Below are 21,471 nucleotides of genomic sequence, written 5' to 3' on the forward strand. Positions count from 1 at the left end.
ACCGGCATTGGATCCAGCTGTTTTAAACAACTTCAGTCCTGTCTCCAACCTTCGCTTCCTTGCGAAGGTCGTTGAGAGCGTGGTGCGTGCACAGCTCCCTTTGAACCTGGAGGAAGCTGAATATCTGGATCCGTATCAATCGGGATTCAGACCCGGGCATAGCATGGAGACGGCATTGGTCGTACTGGTGAATGATCTCTGGCGGGCCCGAGATAGAGGTTATTCTTCTGTCCTGGTCCTATTAGATCTCTCAGCGGCTTTTGATACCATCGACCACGGTATCTTACTGCGTCGTCTTGAGGGGTTGGGAGTGGGAGGCACCGTTCTGCGGTGGTTCTCCTCCTACATCTCGGACCGTTCGCAGATGGTGTTAGCAGGAGGGCAGAGGTCAAGCCCTAGGCCTCTTAGTTTTGGAGTGCCTCAGGGATCGGTGCTCTCGCCCCTCCTGTTCAACATCTATATGAAGCCGCTGGGAGAGATCATCCGTGACTTCGGGGTGAAATATCATCAATATGCTGATGATACATCATCTCCACCCCGAACCATCCCAGTGATGCCCTCGATGTGATGTCCCGTTGCCTGGAAGCGGTACAGATTTGGATGGGAAAAAACAGGCTTCGACTCAACCCGGCCAAGACTGAGTGGCTCTACATACCGTCATCTCGTTTAGTCCAAGAGGTTCCATCTTTGACTATAGGAGGAGAGATGTTACCTCCCATTGATAGAGCACACAATCTGGGCGTCCTCCTAGATTCACAACTCAGTTTTGAAGATCATATTGGAGTCGTGGCTAGGGGGGCATTTGCCCAGATTTGGCTAATATACCAATTGCGCCCCTTTCTGGACCGAGATGCCCTACGTACAGTCACCCACGCACTCGTTACCTCCCGTATAGATTACTGTAATGCTCTCTACATGGGGCTGCCCTTGAAGACCACCCGGAGGCTTCAGCTGGTGCAGAGTGCAGCTGCACGGGTTGTGATGAGAGCACCCCGATACTCCCATATTACACCCCTCCTGTGTGAGCTGCATTGGCTACCGGTTGCCCTCTGGGTGAGATTTAAGGTGCTGGTACTTACCTTTAAAGCCCTACATGGCTTAGGCCCGGGATACTTGCAGGACCATCTGCTGCCGAGAACAAATTCCCATCGCCCAGTACGCTCACACAGAGAAGGCCTCCTCAGGGTACCGTCAGCTAGGCAATGTCGGCTGGCGACCCCCAGGGGCAGGGCCTTCTCTGTGGGAGCGCCAGCCCTATGGAATCAGCTCCCCCCTGAGCTTCAGATGGCCCAAAATCTCCAATCCTTTTGCCACGGCCTCAAAACACTCCTTTTCCACCAGGCTGACCTGGACTGACAGGCATTTTAATTAATTATATTTAGAATTTTTAATTTATTTTTAGTTTTTAATTTTAATATATTGCACAGATGATTTTAATTTTTTTTTTATCTTAATTTCTGTACTTATTATATGTTTGGTTGTTAGCCGCCCTGAGTCCTTCGGGAGATAGGGCGGGATATAAATCCCATAAATAAATAAATAAATAAATAAATTTAATATTTCATCCATCTGAGTTTTAAATGATTCTTTGTTGCATTTCCTTTGCTAAATGGAACTGCCATGAGATTTGTGTAGTGAATGCAATTTAGATTCATTAATTACCTTGCAGAGATTTGGGCTAAGCTCCACATTTAAGGATTTTTAAAAGACTGAGGATCCCAAAGTCAATAAGTCCACATTATTTGTGTCCAGGAAGACCCATGTGAGTCTAGGACTGGTATAGCTAGCTTTAACCAGAGAAACCCTATTTTGTTGGAAAACCTTCATTTTCATCTTACAGCAGCTGTTTTCCCTTGGGGCCTTGCATCCTTGCCCTAAAAATTCCTGGAATACTCCTTGATAGCCTTATCAAGGAGCTCAAACCAGCCAGCAGTTGGTTCAGGGTTAAATGTCACTTTCCTGTTGCAGATAAATTAGCCAGAAAGTTTTGCATACTTAATTACCAGCCTTATCAGTTAGGGACAGAAGAGCAAGGATGTTTTAAGAATAAACCCACCTTCTGGGAGGGCCAGTCTCTAAAGGGGGTGTGAATATTGTGTTGCTTGTTGCCTGTGCCTTGCTAATCATCGTATGCCTTGGTTTTCCAATAATGCATAAAAGCTATGCCAATTTGTGCATTGGGGTCTCTGGATTTGTGATGTAGTCCCTAGAGCACACTTCTTTCTGCTGCACAGAGTAAATGGGTTGCAATTTCCCACCTTGTGTTGACAACTTTGCACCAGGGACAAACAAACCCAGCATTTGACTGGTCCGATTCATGGTTTGGCCATCAGGAGATTGTAGAATCATAGGTTGAAAAGGGTCTTTGGAGGTCTTCTAGTCCAATCTCCTGCCCAAGGCAGGAGTCCTTATACCATTCTGAACAAATGGCTGTCGAATCTTTTCTTGAAGACCTCCAGCGATGGAACACCCACAACTCTGGGAAGCTGTTCTATTGATTAATCATTTTCACTATCAAGAATTTCCCTCTTAGTTTCAGCTTGAATCTCCCTCTGATTAACTTCCCTCCATTGCTTTTTGTCCTGCCCTCAGGTGCTTTGAAGAATAAATAGACTGTCTCTTCTCTGTGATAGCCCTTCAGATACTAGAAGACCTCTATCATGTCATCCTTCTGTTCATTAGACAGATATAGCCAGTTCCTGCTAGGTTCATTATACGGTTTAGCCTGTTAACATCTTCATTGCTCTTCTCTGTACTCTTTCTAAGGCCTCAGCATCACTTTTTGTATCGAGATACCCCTCAGGGGTCAAAAAAGGCCAGATGGCAAACATGACCATCAATGATTACCTGTTGTAAAACGGGTGACACCTTGTAAGAGAAGTGGGATTTGGATGCCAGAACTGCAGCTGCCATCTTGACATTCCTTCCTGCCCTCCCCACCCCCAGTGGGCCCTGTCTGGGGACAATTTGAAAAGGGACATGTGGTGATAATCCTGAATGTCCACCAGATGGTAGAAAAGTGACAAAGAAGATGTAGAATTGTGGTCATCTGAATTTCTGCAGTGCAACACTCCTAGCCTTAACTTTGAGAGATGTATTCGTTTTTAACTGAGATTTGCCTGTTTTATGGTTTACATTACACTTTTCATCGAATTCTCCCCTTCCTTAATCTTTTATCAGTCTTGGTTAGCCACAGCCTGAGAACCATGTAAAAGAGAGCTCTTTTCCTATTTACTAATAGAATAGAATAGAATAGAATAGAATAGAATAGAATAGAATAGAATAGAATAGAATAGAATAGAATAGAATAGAATAGAATAGAATAGAATAGAATAGAATAATAGAATAGAATAGAATAGAATAGAATAGAATAGAATAGAATAGACCTTGGAGGTCTTCTAGTCCAGCCCCCTGCTCAAGTAGGAGAACCTATACCATCTCAGACAGGTGAATGTCTAGTCTCTTCTTAAAAATTTCCAGTGATGGATTGCCCATGATAACTGTGTTTCAAGATGACAAATCTGCAGGACTTCTTAGCAACTGTCCATTCTACGTCTACTCCAAAGTAAGCCCCAGCTGAGTTTAGTGAGTTTGTCTGTCTGTCTGTCTGTCTGTCTGTCTGTCTGTTTGTTTCATTCATTCATTCATTCATTCATTCATTCATTCATTCATTCATTCATTCATTCACACATCTCATCTCAGTGACTTTTGGCAGCTCCCAAAATTAAAAAGTACCTCAAACAAAAAAAAGCTTAACAAAACATACAAACTGTCTCTAAAAACCACATACAGTAAACAACAGGGGGGAGGGAACCCAGAGATTGTAATCTGTTCCTGGAATATTAATGATTTCATAGACTAAAACTGCTGGTCTCTTTCCAGAAGGGGCTCTTAATGCCATGCATTATAAAATGAGCTTATTTAACTTGAATAACAGAATTGGAAAAGATCTTGAAGGTCTTCTAGTCCAACCCGCTGCTTAGGTAGAAAACCCTGTACCATTTCAGATAAATGGATGTCCAGTCTCTTCTTAAAAACTTCGAAAGTTGAAGCATTCACAACTGCTGGAGGCAAGTTGTTCTAACTCATTAATTGTTCTATCAGGAAATTACTTCTTAGTTCTGGAGTGCTTGGTATTGGGCTTGCTTTGTTAAGGGAACACCATGTGGTAATTGCTGGAAGACCCGAATGTAGTGCCAGTCAGGATCAAGCCTTGTAGGGTCCCATTTGCCCTCAAGCACAAAATAGACACTGAATTAGATAAACTTGTTGAACAGGGCGTGTTGCAACCAGTAGATGGTGGGGAGTGAGAAACTCCTATTGTAACACCACTAAAAGCCAACGGGGGAAGTCAAAATCTGTGCAGATTATAAATGCACAATTAACCGGGCCCTCAAACAACATGCATACCCAGTCCCAGTAGTAAGCCACATCCTGGCATCCTTGCAGGGTGGCACCATTTTTGTGAAATTAGATTTGGCTCAGGCCTATCAGCAACTGCCTGTTGATGAGGCCACAGCCACAGCACAGACAATTGTGATCCACAGGGGGGTGTTTAAAGTAAAGCGCCTGCAATTTGGGGTCAGTGTAGCCCCAGACATTTTTCAGGGCATCATGGAATGTACACTCAAGGGCATTCCGGAAGTTTGCCCCTATTCTGATGACGTGCTTATTGCCGGAGAATCCACTGAGGTGCTAGCCAGGAGGCTCAGAGCCATCCTGCAAAGGCTGTGAGAAGCAAGCCTCAACAAAAAGAATAAGTGCAGTATTGGGGTCCCTTCGACTGAATTCTTGGGGTTTCGCATTGATGCTGATGGCATCCACCCTGCTGAGTCTAAAGTAAAAGCCATTCAGATGGCACCTAGCCCTAAAACAAAAGGAAAGCTACAGGCATTCCTGGGCCTCCTCAATTTTTACCATGCGTTCCTTCCTAACAAGGCCGCAGTGGCGGAGCCGCTTCACAGGCTCTTAGATAAAAATGCTTCTTGGAAGTGGACTAGCATTCACAAAAAAAGTTTTCAAGAATTGAAGGCACTTCTGTTGGTCAGTTCCACTATCACTCATTTCAAGGAGTCTAAACCACTTTGCTTAGCATGTGACGCATCCCCATACGGGGTGGGTGCAGTCTTGAGTCACTTAGAGAAAGATGGAACTCAAGTTCCAATTGCTTTTTATTCAAGGACACTGTCCTCGGCTGAGCATAATTACGTTCAAATTGACAAAGAGGCATTGGCCATTGTAGCTGGAGTTAAAAAATTCCACAACTACTTATAGTTGCAAGAAAAAGTATGTGAACCCTTTGGGATTACGTGGAGTTTTACATGAATTGGCCATAAAATGCGCGTTAAACGTCATGTAAGTCACAACAATAGAAAAACACAGTCTGCTTAAAATAATACTACAGAAACATTAGCTGTTGTCATGTTTTAATTGAACATAACAGAAGTGAGGGGCGGAGCCAAGATAGTGGAGAGGCAGCAAAGGCTGTAAAGAGCTCCTCCAAAAGTAAAAGTTTTATTTTATTTTACTTTATTTTTATTTTAACTTTTTAACCTCTTTTAATATTGTATTTTAACCTAGCCCTTTTAAACTTTTTAAACCCATTTTTAACCCATTTCAACCTTTTAAACCATAGTTTTAAACTTTTTTTTAAACCTGTTTTAACAAACCTGAATGGGGAAAAGAAGGAAGAGACAGCACTCTGCAGCAGCCTCCCCAGCTCTAAAAACAAAGAACAAAGGGAGACCCTCTGGTGGGCTATGCATTCTTATAAAGCAAGAGTTGCAATGGTAGGGAGAGAAATTATATAATGAAGATAAGTATCCGTACTTTCTAGCTGTCAAATTTGAATATGACCAGTTTGAGTTAATATTGGTAAATGTGCACATTCCTCCAAGCACACCCCAGCACTATAATTTGGAATATTGGATGGGCTTGGAAGTTATCTTAGAAGATATATCTATACTGTACCCTCAGTCCATAGTGGTATTATTAGGAGATCTGAACGCTAGACTGGGTCCCTCTCTGTATGAGCTTGCCCAGAAGAAGGGAATCCCAGGGGAGTTCTTTGATAACCATCCTCAGTGGCTCTCGAGAGACTGTAAAAGTAATGCTGCTGGCCTGCTCCTAGTCTCCTTAATTTTTAAGGGTAATCTCCAAATTTTGGGAGGTAAGGACAAGAATTATACATACCCTTATACATACCACTCAGCCAATTCAAGTAGTGTACTGGATCTCTTTTGTGTGTCTAGAGATAAGGCTGACCTCTTCTCAGAGGTCACAGTACACCTTAGCGACAATAGTGACCATCAGCCTGTAAGTGTGACATTGCGAGGCTGCTCAGATTTAAGACCATATAACATGGCTGACAGATGGCTCACCAAAAAGGTAGAGGTGACCCAAAATAAAAGGTTAATTTGGGCCAAAGTTTTAAGGCAATATTAGAATGCCTTAAAATAGAGAATGCTACTAAGTGGGCTAGAACAATACAGTCATCTACTACTGACTGGATGTCAGCCTTCAATGCATTCTCCAATCTTTGTAACATACTGAAGAAACACCTAACAGCTAAACCTACTACAAAAAGAGCCCAAGTGGGTAGACCTCGCTGGTTTGATCCTGATTGCCAGCGACAGAAAAAGAAATTGAAGGCAGCCATGAGGCTTGCCCAGAGGAATCCTACTGCCCATATACAAGCTAAGATGCTGCACACAAGAAGGAAATATAAAAAAACTATAACATTAAAGAAAAAACGTTTTGCCATTTCAATCTGGTCAGAACTTGAGTTGGCTGCCAGAAGTCATAATTCAGTATTATTTTGGCACTCTGTAGCAGGTATCCTGAAGGAACGGAGATTTGCATTTGACATACCAATCTCTGCTGCGGACTGGGAGAATTATTATCAGTGCTTGTTTGCCCCCACAGAACCAGTAAATAAATTATTTTTAAACAGTGATTTGGTAAATCCTAGAACTCTCCCCCCCTTGGCCACCAGTCTCAGAAAAGGAGACACAGTCCATCATTAAAAGCTTAAAGAGCAATAAAGCCCCAGGCGAGGATTTTTTACCAGCAGAATTATTTAAGAAATTTCCCAACTGGTGGGGCCCTGTATTAGCAGGTCTTTTTACACACATAAATAACACCTGCCATATACCAGATGGGTGGAAGATGGCAATAGTTGTCCCCATATATAAAAAAGGGAATAAAAAGGATCCTAGTAATTATAGGCCTATCAGCCTGATTGACATTGTAGCAAAAATATATGCTAGGTACCTTTTGAACAGAATTGAAATCTGGGTAGAGGAAAACAACATCTGCACAGAAGAACAAGCAGGTTTTAGACAAAACAGATCTACTATTGATAACTGCTTTGTCTTGAACCATCTAATTGCCAAATATGCCTATAAGAGGAGACCCCTGTTTGCTGCTTTTATAGACCTTACAGCAGCATTTGATATGGTAAATAGAGACGTACTATGGAGTAAATTGACATCTCTTAAAATAGAACCCAGACTCCTGGCCTTGATTAAAGCCCTTTACACAAGTACCTGTTTGAGGGTGTGGTATGGGGTTAATGGGGCCCTGACTAACAGGATTCACACAAATAAAGGGATAAGGCAAGGGTGTATCCTGGCCCCATTATTATTTAATTTATACATCAATGACTTGCCAGGGTTAATGAAGGATACCATGGTACACATACCGATGATCCTAAACACTTACTGTAACAGCTTGCTTTATGCTGATGATATGGTTTTATTATCATACTCACAAGTAGGATTACGTAGGCTATTAAGAAGATTCAGCTCTTATTGCCAGGATAACTCCCTAATCATTAGCAAATCCAAATTGAAAATAATGGTGTTTGGAAGAAACCATCAGATACATAAGTGGCAATTAGATGGTGAACCAATTGAGCAGGTTAATACCTTTGTATATTTGGGAGTAACTTTTTCCAAGACTGGATCTTGGGCCTGCCATCATCAACAGAGTACATTTAGAGCAAAAGCCCGTTTGAACTTATTGCTCAAACTAAAGAACCATAGTTACCCAGGGTCCCTAGCTCCATTACTCAAGGTTTATAAGGCTAAGGTTACGACAATGCTCTTGTATGGAGCAGAAATTTGGGGTCTTTATTCAACCACAGTTTTAGAACAAACACAGTCCCAGCATCTGAGATGTATTTTGGGTGTAGATCCGAGAACATCTGCTGCAGCAGTTAGAGCTGAATTGGGAATTCATACAATTCAGGCTTTATCTAAAATTAGCGCTTATAACTACTGGTGCAAAGTTAATGAAATGGAGACTGATAGACTCCCCAAATTATGCCTACTAGAACAAATAAAACTACAATCACAAATCTCCTGGATCACCAAACTAACAAATTTTGTAAGAAGCTGTGGCCTTCCTGTTTCTTGCGTAACAGGAGAACAATCTAAAAAAAGAGTTGCCCAAAGAATTAAGGAAATAATAATAATAATAATAATAATAATAATAATAATAATAATAATAATAATAATAATAATAATAATAATAATAATAATAATAATTTAATTTCTAAACCACCCGTCTCCCGAAGGACTCAGGGTGGTGTACAGGGCAATACAATAAAAAATACAATGTACAAAATTTAAGAAAGAATTAAATAGTGTAGCCCAAATTACAATAAAAATTAATAAAATTAATATTAAAATACCCCACACCCATCAGACCAGGCCGGCTTGTTCAAATAAGTAAGTTTTTAGGTCACGGCGGAAGGACGAAGGTCAGGAGCCATCCGGAGCTCAACCGGTAAATGGTTCCAATGGTCTAGCGCGCCCGCAGAGAAAGCCCTCCCCCTGGGGGCCGCCAGTTGACACTCTTTGACCGACGGCACCCTGAGGAGGCCCTCTCTGTGGGAGCGCACTGGACAAAGGGAAGTTGATGCCGGCAGCAGGTGCTCCCATAGGTAGTCTGGACCCATGCCATTTAGGGCTTTATAGGTCATTACCAGCACCTTGAATCTCACCCGGAGGGCAACCGGAAGCCAATGCAGCTTGCGGAGTAGAGGTGTTACATGGGAGTATCGGGAAGCCCCCACCACCACTCGCGTGGCCGCATTCTGCACCAGCTGAAGCCTCCCAGTAGTCCTCAAGGGCAGCGGACCTCTATAGCGAGCATGTCGGGCTTTTCCTGGATGCCCTATGAGTCCGGTTTGAGGACGTTTCGCAGGTGCATCATGCCGAAGCCGAGGTCCTCAACGTCCACCAGCGGGGCAGACCAGCGGTGGAGTACGTAAGCGACTTCCGCAGGATAGCCGGCAAGCTATGTTCCTGGCCAGAGCGTCTCTTGGTGCACCATTTTAAGGCCGTACGCAAGGCATCCCGGTCCAGATAGGGCCACAACTGGCACACCAGGCAAACCTGGGCGAAGGCCCCCCTAGTCACAGCTCCTATATGATCTTCCAAGGTGAGCTGTGAATCTAGGAGTACACCCAAGTTGCGAGCCCTATCTACGGGGGATAATATCTCACCCCCCCCCATGATTAGAGATGGAATAATCTGAATTTCCCGAGATGCCGGCACGTACAACCACTCAGTCTTGTCGGGATTGAGCTGAACTGTTCCTCCCCATCCAGACCCGAACTGCCTCCAGGCAACGGGACATCACATCGAGGGCATCACTGGGGTGGTTTGGGGTAGAGATGAAAAGCTGGGTATCATCAGCATATTGATGATACCCAACCCCAAAACCACCAATGATCTCACCCAGTGGCTTCATATAGATGTTGAACAGGAGAGGCGAGAGGACCGACCCCTGAGGAACTCCACAAACGAGTGGCCTTAATTTCGACCTTTGCCCTCCTGCCAACACCGACTGCGAACGTCCCAGGAGGTAGGAGGAGAATCACCGTAAAACGGTGCCTCCCACTCCCCCTGAGACGCTGCAGTAAGATACCATGGTCGATGGTATCAAAAGCCGCTGAGAGGTCTAATAGGACTAGGACAACCCCTGTCCCGAGCCCGCCAGAGATCATTCACCAGTGCGACCAATGCCGTCTCTGTGCTGTACCCAGGCCTGAAGCCCGATTGGTATGGGTCCAGATAATCAGCTTCCTCCAGGAACAAAGGGAGCTGATGCGCCACCACACTCTCAACAACCTTCACAAGAAAGCGAAGGTTGGAGACCAGACGATAGTTGATTAAAACAGCTGGGTCCAGGGCAGGCTTCTTGAGGAGGGGTCTCACCTCTGCCTCCTTCAAGGCGGTGGGAAAACTGCCCTCACTCAAAGAAGCAGTTATCACTGCCTGAAGCCAGTCTCGTGTCCCCTCCCGAGCCGCATAAACCAGCCAGGAGGGGCACAGGTCCAATAAACACATGGTGGAGCTCAGCTTCCCCATAATCCTGTCCACCTCTTCCAGAGTCACAGGATCAAACTCATCCCAGATGACATCACCAAGACTGCCCATGTCTTCACCGTCAGACTCTACCCAGTCGGAGTCCAAACCGGTCTGGATCCAAGCGATTTTGTCCGACAGATGTTGGCTAAACTCCTCGGCACGACCCTGCAAGGGCTCCTCCCTCACCTCCTGATTAAGGAGGGAGCGAGTCACCCTAAACAGGGCAGCTGGGCGATTATCTGCGGACGCGATGAGGGTAGCAAAGACCTTGCCGTCCTCATCGCTGCGAGATAAGACCTCGTAGAGGACCTTAGTCGCAATCGGTCGGATTCAGACCGGCTGGATCTCCAACAGCTCTCTAGGCCCCGTCTCTGACGCTTCATTTCCTGGAGCTCCGCATAGAACCACGGAGCCCACTGGGATCTGCACTGGGTCAGGGGCCGCATGGGTACAACTTGGTCGAGTGCCTCCATGGCTGCCTTTTCCCAGGCTTCCACTAAGGCATCGGCCAAGCTGTGAGCAAAGGCGGCAGGTGGGGACCCAAGCACTGCCTGGAACCGCTCAGGGTCCATTAAGCGCCTAGGGCAGAACCATCTTGTTGGTTCAACGACCCCACGACAGGGAGTGGCAAAACGGAAGACCAACCGCAGGAGGTGATGATCGGTCCATGACAGGGGCATAACAATTGGAGAACCCCCACCCAGATCATCTAACCACCGTCCAGATAGAAAAATCAAATCGAGCGTGTGACCCCCCCCCATGAGTTGGGCCCTGAATTACTTGCATCAGGTCCATGGCCGTCATGGAAGCCATGAACTCCTGAGCTAACTCAGATGATCCCCCCAGGGATGGTAGATTAAAGTCACCCAAAATCATAAATTTGGGGAACTCAACCACCAACCCCGAGAGGATGTCGAGAAGCTCAGGCAGGGCTGCTGCTACGCGACTAGGTGAAAAGTACACCAGCAGCAAGCCCAATTGAGCCCTAGGGCCACATCTCAGGAGGAGAGACTCACACCCGTCTATCTGGACAACGGTGGCCTCCCGCGGACATAAGGTCTCCCTCACAACTACTGCCACACCCCCACCCCTACCCTGAGCCCAAGGCTGGTGAAGCACCCGGAAACCTGGTGGGCGGATATCGACCAGAGGGACACCTCCCTCTGGGCCCAACCAGGTCTCCGTAATGCAAGCCAGGTCCGCACGGTCCTCCTCAACCAAATCCCAGATGAGAGGAGCCTTATTGACTACGGAGCACAAACTGATATAGCTATCCTTAGTAAGGTGGGTAACTTGAAATGGCTGAGTAAATACAAATGTACTTTTCAAGTGGACAGTTATTTGAAGTTACAACTCCCAAAACATCTTAGGGAGATATTTACGAGAGCGAGATTCAAACAGCTTGATACAATGGTCAGACATGGGAGATTTCATGCTATACCGTACAATGAGCGTCTCTGCATTTGCGGAGCGGCAGAGGTAGAGGACCTGGCTCACATCCTATTTGACTGTTGTCTGTATAAGAGGGTGAGAGACAGGTATCTTGGTCTATATACCAAACAAATGACCCATTGGGATCCCCATATCAAAATAACTTATCTTATGTCCGGTCATAACTTGAAAATAACATTTAACGTAGCACAGTATTTAAACAAAATGATCCGGTTAAGATCTGCATATGTGGGACTGATTGGGGTAGATTGCAAGGGCGACTCCGAAATATAATGTTATCATATTTTATCTATATCTTAAATTTGTATTTTATTACTATTCATCTTAAATTGTATTTTATTTTAATTCCATTTTAAATTGTATTTTATCAAATTCCATTTTGGATTGCTTTTATCAAGTTTTGGTGACGGTTTGTTGCTGGAACTTTGCACTTTGATATGGCCCAAGGGCTAATCAATAAAGCTGTTGTTGTAATTGAACATAACATGTAAACATTCACAGTGCAGGGTGGAAAAAGTATGTGAACCCCTAGCCTAATGACTTCTCCAAGAGCTAATTGGAGCCAGGAGTGAGCCAACCTTGACTCCAATCAGTGTGATGATATTGGATGTGTTGCTGACAGCTGTCCTGCCCTTTAAAAACACACACCTGTTTTGGGTTTACTGGTCTCAAGAAGCACTGTCTGATGTGAACCATGCCTCGCAGAAAAGAGCTCTCAGAAGACCTATGATCAAGAATTGTTGACTTGCATGAAGCTGGAAAGGGTTATAAAGGTATCTCCAAAAGCCTTGATGTTCATGTGTCCACGGTAAGACAGACTGTCTACAAATGGAGAAAGTTTAGCACTGTTGCTACTCTCCCTAGGCGTGGTCATCCTGTAAAAATGACTGCAAGAGCACAGCGCATAATGCTTAATGAGGTAAAGAAGAATCCTAGAGTGCCAGCTAAAGACCTACAGAAATCTCTGGCACATGCTAGCATTTTTGTTGACACATCTACAATAAGGAAAACATTAAACAAGAATGGAGTACATGGGAGGACACCATAGAGGAAGCCATTGCTGTTCAAAAAAAATTGCAGCACATTTGAAGTTTGCAAAAGAGCACCTGGATGTTCCACAACACTACTGGCAAAATATACTGTGGACAGATGAAACCAAAATTGAGTTGTTTGGGAAAAACACACAACATTATGTGTGGAGAAAAAAAGGCACAGCACACCAACAACAAAACCTCATCCCCACTGTGAAACATGGCGGAGGGAGCATCATGGTTTGGGGCTGCTTTGCTGCCTCAGGGCCTGGACGGATTGTTGTCATTGATGGGAAAATGAATTCCAGAGTTTATCAGAACATTTTGCAGAAAAACGTACGACCATCTGTCCGCCAACTGAAGCTCCGCAGAGAATGGGTGATGCAACAGGACAATGACCCAAAGCATACAAGTAATTCAACAAAACAATGGCTTCAACAGAACAGAATACGCCTTCTGGAGTGGCCCAGTCAGAATCCTGACCTCAACCCGATTGAAATGCTGTGGCATGACCTTAAGAGAGCGATTCATGCCAGACATCCCAAGAATATTGCTACACTGAAACAGTTTTGTGAAGAGGAGTGGTCCATAATTACTCCAGATCATTGTGCTGGTCTGATTTGCAACTACAGGAAATGTTTGGTTGAGGTTATTGCTGCCAAAGGAGGGTCAACCAGTTATTAAGTCCAAAGGTTCACATACTTTTTCCACCCTGCACTGTGAATGTTTCCATCTTATGTTCAATTAAAACATGACAACAGCTAATGTTTGTGTAGTATTATTTTAAGCAGACTGTGTTTTTCTATTGTTGTGACTTACATGACGTTTAGAACGCATTTTATGGCCAATTCATGCAAAACTCCACGTAATCCCAAAGGGTTTACATACTTTTTTTTGCAACTGTATATGGCAGGGACTTCACGGTGTTCACAGACCATAAACCACCAGTAGGTTTATTCACTACAGATGTTATGTCAGTAGCTTTGTTGCAAATATGTCAGTAGCTTGTTGCAAAGAAGGTTCCTTTGAAGCGGGAGATTCTGGTGCAATTATTGGTTAATGTTGTAAAGGCAGGAAAACCCGGGCTTGTGATTGGATACAGTTTAAACAGCTCGAGTATAAAAGCCAGTGTTATTTGACAGTTGTCAGTTGACATATGTGTATTGAATAAACCTTTTTGCTGTTAAACCTCACTGAGTCATTCGTCTGTCTGAACCAAACAACTGGCGACGAGGATGGGATAGACGGCGGACTAGTGAAGGATCGGCGACAAGCAGCTGCGCGTAAAGCGGCAAATTTAAAAATTCACAGTCAACTGCAAGCGGCCGCGGCGGAATCCTCAAACCTCCGAATGGCGCAAATTGGTTCTTTAAAAGAATTCGATTCAAACTTCCCAGAGGACTGGGAAGAATATGTGGGACAGGTCAAAGGATTTTTGCTAGTGAACGGCATAACCGACGACCGGAAAAAGGCGGCTGCCTTACTGACTATCTGTGGCACACCTGATAGGTGTCAACCATTGCTAGTGTCAAGCGTTTCGTACGCCGACTTACTGGCCAAATTAAAGGTACATTTTACACCAAGAAGATCAGAACTCTTTTGGCGGCGCATCTTTGAAAAACGAAATCAGAGACCGGGCGAGTCAATAACAAAATTCGTTGTGGCAGTCAGAGAAGCAGCGGTATGTTGTAAATATGATAACTTAGAAATAAGAATCCGGGACAGAGTGGTGCTCGGGTTACGTGACAAGCAGTTACAAAATAGAATTATCGCTAAGCCCACCGGCGACTTGCAAGAAGTCCTTGATGAACTTTTGACTTATGAATCCACTGGGTATCGCGACCCCCCCCCCGCAATAGCATGGCTGCTTCTGCCAAAATAAACCAAGAAAGCCCTGTGGACTGCGGGGAGGTGGACCCACAATGGGAAGCCGACATAGCCGAAGTCACCAGGCGGTTTGGAAAAATGGCGGCAAAACCATTCCGCAGTGAAGGACCAGAACCGAGTCGCCGATTCCAAACAACAACACCACAACGACAACCAACAACACCGCAACGACAACCGAGAGAAGTTCCAGCTAGACAGCGCGACAGCAACAACCGATGTGGAAGCTGCGGGGGAAATCATGCCCGAGCAACATGCAGATTCTGCTCTGCCAGATGCAGATTGTGCGGAAAGACCGGCCACATTCAAGCCATTTGCAGGGGTCGTGCACGCGACAATCGTCTACACGAAATCGACGTTTGGCCCGAAGGTAATGTAACCCCTCACTATAGTGGCAAGGAGACCCCTAGACCATGGGCACAATACCCCAACCGCAGGGAGGTGGCGCGAGTTAATCACATAGGGAAGAGAAAAATAAATCACATTTTGGGATCAAAATTAAAAATTGTAGTCCAGTTGCAAGGAATTCCTTGCAAAATGGAAATTGATTCTGGGGCCTCAGTGTCCATAATTTCAAGTGAGACCATTAAAAAGATTGAACTTAAAAGTGGTCGCAAAATTCCACTTAGTTCAACCAAAATTCAATTGGCAGACTTCCAAAAAACCCCAATAAAAATTAAGGGAAAAGTTACCCTTAGAGTTAAATATAAGGGGTTTAATGGAATACTAGACTTAATAGTTACAGAAGGCCATAGAACTAGTTTAATAGGCCTTAACTGGTTTCCTGCCCTGGGAATTTGGGTCGGGGGAATAAACACCGTTATTAATAATAAGACCCTCAAATCTGTCTGCGATGAATTCGCAGACGTATTTGATGGGTCTTTGGGTAAATATAAAGGACCCCCAATTAATTTTAATTTAGACCCATCGGTTAAACCCATCAGGCTTAAGGCCCGACGGGTGCCTTTCGCCCTTAAGCAAAAAATCGAGGCCGAGCTCGATAAGCTTGTAGGCCAAGGTGTTCTAGAACCGGTCGAGGGTGGTTTGTGGGAGACGCCGATCGTCACACCCCTTAAACCTAATGGGGATGTGAGGATCTGCGCTGATTACAAAGCCACCCTGAACCTAGGAATGAAAAAGCATGCTTACCCGGTCCCGACGGTGAAGCAGGTCCTCGCCACGATACAGGACGGCGCCATATTTGCCAAGTTAGACTTGGCGCAGGCGTATTTGCAACTTACTGTTTCCAGGGAGGCTGCTGAAGCTCAAACTATTGTTACCCACAAGGGGGCGTTCCGAGTCCACAGACTGCAATTTGGTATTGCAGCAGCTCCAGGTATCTTCCAGGAGGTGATGGAGAGGACCTTAAAGGGCATACCTGGTGTATGCCCTTACTTTGATGATGTTCTAATAGCTGGAAGAAATGAAGAAATATTAGCTGAGCGTCTGGAACAGGTACTGGGAAGATTTAGGGGGGCTGGACTTAAATTAAAAAAGGAAAAGTGCTGTATTGGAGTTAAATCCACAGAATTTTTAGGATTTAGGATAGATAAAAATGGAATTCACCCTACACCTGATAAAATTAAGGCAATCAAATTGGCACCAGAACCAAAAAACAAGGCAGAATTACAAGCCTTTTTAGGATTAGTCAATTTTTATCATACATTCTTGCCACATAAAGCTGCGATCGCGGAACCACTACATAGACTATTAGATAGAAAAACCCCATGGCAGTGGCAAGATAAACATAGAGTCAGTTTTCAAACATTAAAAGATATTCTTTCAAGCCAATCCACAGTTACTCATTTTATTGAGAATAAACCAATTTACTTAGCTTGTGATGCTTCACCTTATGGTGTGGGGGCTGTTATCAGTCACATGGATAGTCAGGGCATTCAAAAGCCAATTGCATACTATTCCAGGACGCTTACCAAAGCTGAACGGAATTATGCACAGATTGATAGAGAAGCATTAGCAATCGTGGCAGGAGTAAAAAAAGTTCCATGATTACCTTTATGGTAGGAACTTTACCATACTCACTGATCACAAACCATTATTGGGACTGTTTACCACTGATAAACAGACACCCCAAATAATGTCTCCCAGAATGCTGAGGTGGTCAATTTTCCTCTCAGCATATTCATTCTCACTGCAAGATAGACCTGGTAAGGAAATGGGCCATGCAGATGCCCTTAGTAGACTGCCTTTAACCAACACAGAGGAGGACCCTGCCCCAGTAGGACAAATTATGTCATTACAGGAAATTCCTGAATGCCCCTTAACTGCTAAAGAAATAGCTGAGGCTACTAAAAAAGACCATATTCTCAAAAGGATTATGACCTGGGTTCTTGGTGGTTGGCCTAGTACTAACCCTGATGCCAAGTACATCCCATATTTTAGGAGGAAGAATGAACTATCATCCCATTTGGGATGTATATTGTGGGGCAACCGTGTTGTTATTCCTGAACTTCACAGAACTACAGTTTTAACGGAATTACATGAGGGTCACCCTGGAATTGTGCGAATGAAGGCATTAGCTAGAAGTCATTTGTGGTGGCCAGGGCTTGATAAAGATATTGAAGAATGCGTTTCAGGATGTTATTTGTGTCAGCGACCTAGACCAGAGCTGCCACACACACACACACATAAGTGGGAATTGGCCAGGAATCCTTGGTCTAGGATTCACATTGATTTTGCAGGGCCATTTCAAGGCTTAACCTTCCTAGTTGTGGTGGACAGCTTCTCTCGGTGGCTGGAGGTAGTGCCTGTTAATTCAATGACATCTAGTAGAACAATACAGGTTCTAAGGGGCCTCTTTGCCACTCACAGGTTACCTGATGTGATTGTATCGGATAATGGGCCCCAATTCACCTCTGTTGAATTTCAGGATTTCCTCAGGGCCAACTCGATTAGACATGCAACATCAGCACCCTTCCACCCGTCCACCAATGGCTTGGCTGAATGCAACGTGAGAACCACCAAAGACGCCTTGAAGCGAATCATCCGTGGCGACTGGCACCAAAGACTTGCAGACTTTTTGCTGACCCAACACACAACCCCTTGCACGGCTACCGGGAAAAGCCCTGCGGAAATGAGGTGGGGCAAACGGCTAACCACCAAACTGGACAGGTTACATCCTGACAAACTACCCTCAAGTGCTGAACCTGACATCCCAAACAGGTCCTTCAAAATTGGAGACTTAGTCTGGGCCAGAAACTATGGACAGGGGGACAAATGGGTTCCTGGGGTAGTCATTGACATAATGGGGCCGTTGTCTTACACCATTGAGGGGGAAGGGAATAGAATAAGTAAAAGACATATTGATCAATTAAGGAAGAGAGTTGCCGGAAGTATGCCAGTCGATGGGGGTCAAAACGTACACGGGGGTGATACTGCATCTTGGCTTAATCGAAACAACTTGCCAGTTAGCGGTGAAGCGGAAATTCAAACCAGTGTGACTACAGCTAACCCACAACATTGTCAAATTGACTGGGAGCTGTCCCCTATGAACAGGCCAGCAGTACCTGAGCAACAACAACAAACACAACTGCAATCACAATCTGTTAGTAGGGAATCTTCAGAGCCTGTAATTCAAAATTCCAGACCCATAAATATAAGCCAGCCAATCAGACAGTCAGTTAACAATGACTTAAGTAACCAAACCAATAGATACCCATCTAGGGTCCATAGGCCACCCAAATACTTGAGAGATTACGTCAACAAATAACATCAACTGGGGGGGAAGGGGTGTTATGTCAGTAGCTTTGTTGCAAATATGTCAGTAGCTTGTTGCAAAGAAGGTTCCTTTGAAGCGGGAGATTCTGGTGCAATTATTGGTTAATGTTGTAAAGGCGGGAAAACCCGGGCTTGTGATTGGATACAGTTTAAACAGCTCGAGTATAAAAGCCAGTGTTATTTGACAGTTGTCAGTTGACATATGTGTATTGAATAAACCTTTTTGCTGTTAAACCTCACTGAGTCATTCGTCTGTCTGAACCAAACAACAGACAGACAGACACCCCAGATATTATCCCCTAGAATGCTGAGATGGTCTATTTTTTTATCAGCTTATACACTTAAGCTGATTCACAAACCCGGCAAAGAAATGGACCATGCAGATGGCCTGAGCAGGCTTCCACTGCCACAAGTTGAACCAGATCTGGACGCAGCAGCCGGCGTTTTGTCCATTCAGGACTTGCCAGAGTTTCCCTTCCATGCAGGGGACATAGCTGCAGAAATGGCAGCAGACAAGGCACTAAGTAGAGTGCTTTCTTGGGTACACACAGGGTGGCTAGATAAAAGCCCAGGCCCTGAGTTTCAGAGCTGTTTTACAAGAAGACATGAGCTATCAGCTCACAAGGGTTGTATTCTTTGGGGGAACAGGGTTATAGTTCCTACCTCGCTAAGAGACAGGGTTTTGCAATCACTGCATGAAGGCCATCTGGGTATTGTTCATATGAAAGCTTTGGCTAGAAGCTATTTATGGTGGCCAGGATTAGATAAAGCCATTGAGGCCCAGGTGCATGGGTGTTATACATGCCAGCAATCATGCTCCCATTTACAGGTGGGAGGAGACTCACACTCCCTGGTCTAGGATTCACATAGACTTCGCTGGGCCCTTTCAGGGACAGCTTTTCCTGATAGTGGTCGACAGCCACTCTAAACGGCTTGAAGTTATACCAATTGCAAACATGACTACTGCTAGGACCATCCAGATGCTTAGGAAACTCTTTGCCATCCATGGGCTGCCGGACGTCGTAGTGTCCGACAATGGGGCCCAATTTACTGTGACAGAATTTTAGGTGTTCCTGAGATCAAACCTCATTAGGCATGCGACATTGGCCCCGTTTCACCCGTCTACTAATGGTCAAGCCAAACACATGGCTTGCACCACAAAAGAGTTGCTTAGGTGTATAGTGACCAGGGACTAGCACCACAGACTTGCCAATTTTTTCCTTTGCCAGCATTCCACGCCATGCCCAGCAGAGCTGCACTGGGGGAGGTGATTGATCATGAAACTGGACAGGTTGCACCCAGACCAGTTGGCAGCAGAAGCCTCTCACCCAAAACCCCTGAGGGGGCTGCAAGTGGGCAATGGGGTGTGGGCCAGGAACTACGGGCGTGGGAACTTGTGGGTGCCAGGAAAAATCACTAAAACATCAGGCCCTCTCTCATACGAAGTGGGCCTAGAGGGCAGGCGAGTTGTCCGTCGCCACATCGATCAACTTAGGAAGCATTTCCCAGAACGACCACAAAGCGAGGACTTCATCATAAGTCCTTACCAAGGGCCGCAAACTGGCATCCAGGCCGATCCATGTATAGACTCAGAAGGCTCAAACAGCCAAAGCAACGGGGAGTTGGCCATAGGGGAGGAAGGCCCAGAAGTGCAACATGGGTCCTCTGACGAAGAAAGCTAATCTAAGTTATACAGCCGCTGTGCTAACTCTGCTGAACAAACTGACTCTGGGGTGGGCCAACCTGAAAAGGCCAGCCAGAGACCACCAAGCCCTCCTGAATCGCTTGAACTGAGAGACACTGGTCTACCCAGCCCGGCGGACAAGCTGGTAGGCCAGGAAGTGCCTGGATCCCCCAGGTGTTCCACAAGGGCAAGCAAACTCCTGCTTATCTGCAAGATTTCGTCCTGAAATAATAAAGCTATAATGTTGTAAGTACCTTATTGAGCTGCTAGCTAGGAAACACCTGTATCAGCTAAGAGGAAACCTATTTTCTCACGCCATTGTTAGACCTTTTGTAAATTTGTATTGCTGTAATTACTTTCTGTGGTTGCTATAATGTTTGTTCATTCTAGGGGGGAGGGATGAAATGTATTGGGCTTGCTTTGTTAAGGAAACACCATGTGGTAATTGCTGGAAGGCTGTTTGAGCAGGGAAGCTAGCTAACAGCTCCCAGCTCCTCAGACAACCCATATCCAGTACTGCTATTGGTTGCCCCTAGGTGGCAATGGGTTGCTTCAAATCTATTGGCCACCGCCTAGGGGCCAGGGTATAAATTGCTGCATCTGCAGCCCTGTTCTCTAGTTCAGATCCTGCAAGCAATAAACCATGATCTTTGCTGAACTCACTCACCTCGTCTTCATTCCTGCGCAACAAACCCAGTACACAACACTTCTCACCTTGATTAGTTTCCATCCATTGTTTTTCCTTCTGCCTTCAGGTCCTTTGGAGAACAGATTGATCCCCTCTTCTTTTTGGTAGTGCTCAGATATTGGAAGGCAGCTATCATGTCATCCCTAGTCCTTCTCTTCATTAAATTAGACATACCCAATTCCAGCAACCGTTCTTCATATGTTTTAGCCTCCAATCCTTGCCAGGCTCACTACTTTGGAAGAGTGAGGAAAATTCTCAGGGATGACTCACACCCTGGCCGGTACCTCTTTACTCTCCTACCATTGGATAGGAGATACAGGAGTATAGCCAGCTGCACCAACAGACTGAAGAACAGCTTCTATCCATGGGCTGTCAGGCTCCTGAACGGGAAATAACTCTATGTATGATTGACTTGCGAGGCCGGTGTGTTGTGCAATTAGCTCACATAATGTAACAAGATGGTGGGTTTGTTGTCACTGTGAGTAGGGGGGGCATGAAGGGAGGCTCAGCCAATCTCACTGTACACATGTTGTACTTTGATAATAAAGGTTCGTTCATCATCTTTGTTGTTTTTCTCTGCATTCTTTCTAGGGTCTCAACATCTTTTTTACATTGTGG

The 21,471-nt window shown here is 45.1% G+C and overlaps 1 protein-coding gene across 1 annotated transcript; it reads left to right on the plus strand.

The window, feature by feature from the left end:
• Positions 1 to 14,759: 14,759 nt before the first annotated feature.
• Positions 14,760 to 18,649, plus strand: LOC310645494 (uncharacterized protein). Its single transcript, XM_083371264.1, has 2 exons — positions 14,760 to 15,116; positions 17,634 to 18,649. Exons 1-2 carry the CDS (start codon positions 14,988 to 14,990, stop codon positions 18,471 to 18,473), a joined length of 969 nt encoding a protein of 322 aa, XP_083227390.1. The 5' UTR covers positions 14,760 to 14,987; the 3' UTR covers positions 18,474 to 18,649.
• The last annotated feature ends 2,822 nt before the right edge of the window (positions 18,650 to 21,471 follow it).

The sequence above is a fragment of the Vipera ursinii genome (assembly GCF_947247035.1).
Source record: "Vipera ursinii genome assembly, chromosome: 11".
In the NCBI taxonomy this organism is placed as follows: domain Eukaryota; kingdom Metazoa; phylum Chordata; class Lepidosauria; order Squamata; family Viperidae; genus Vipera; species Vipera ursinii.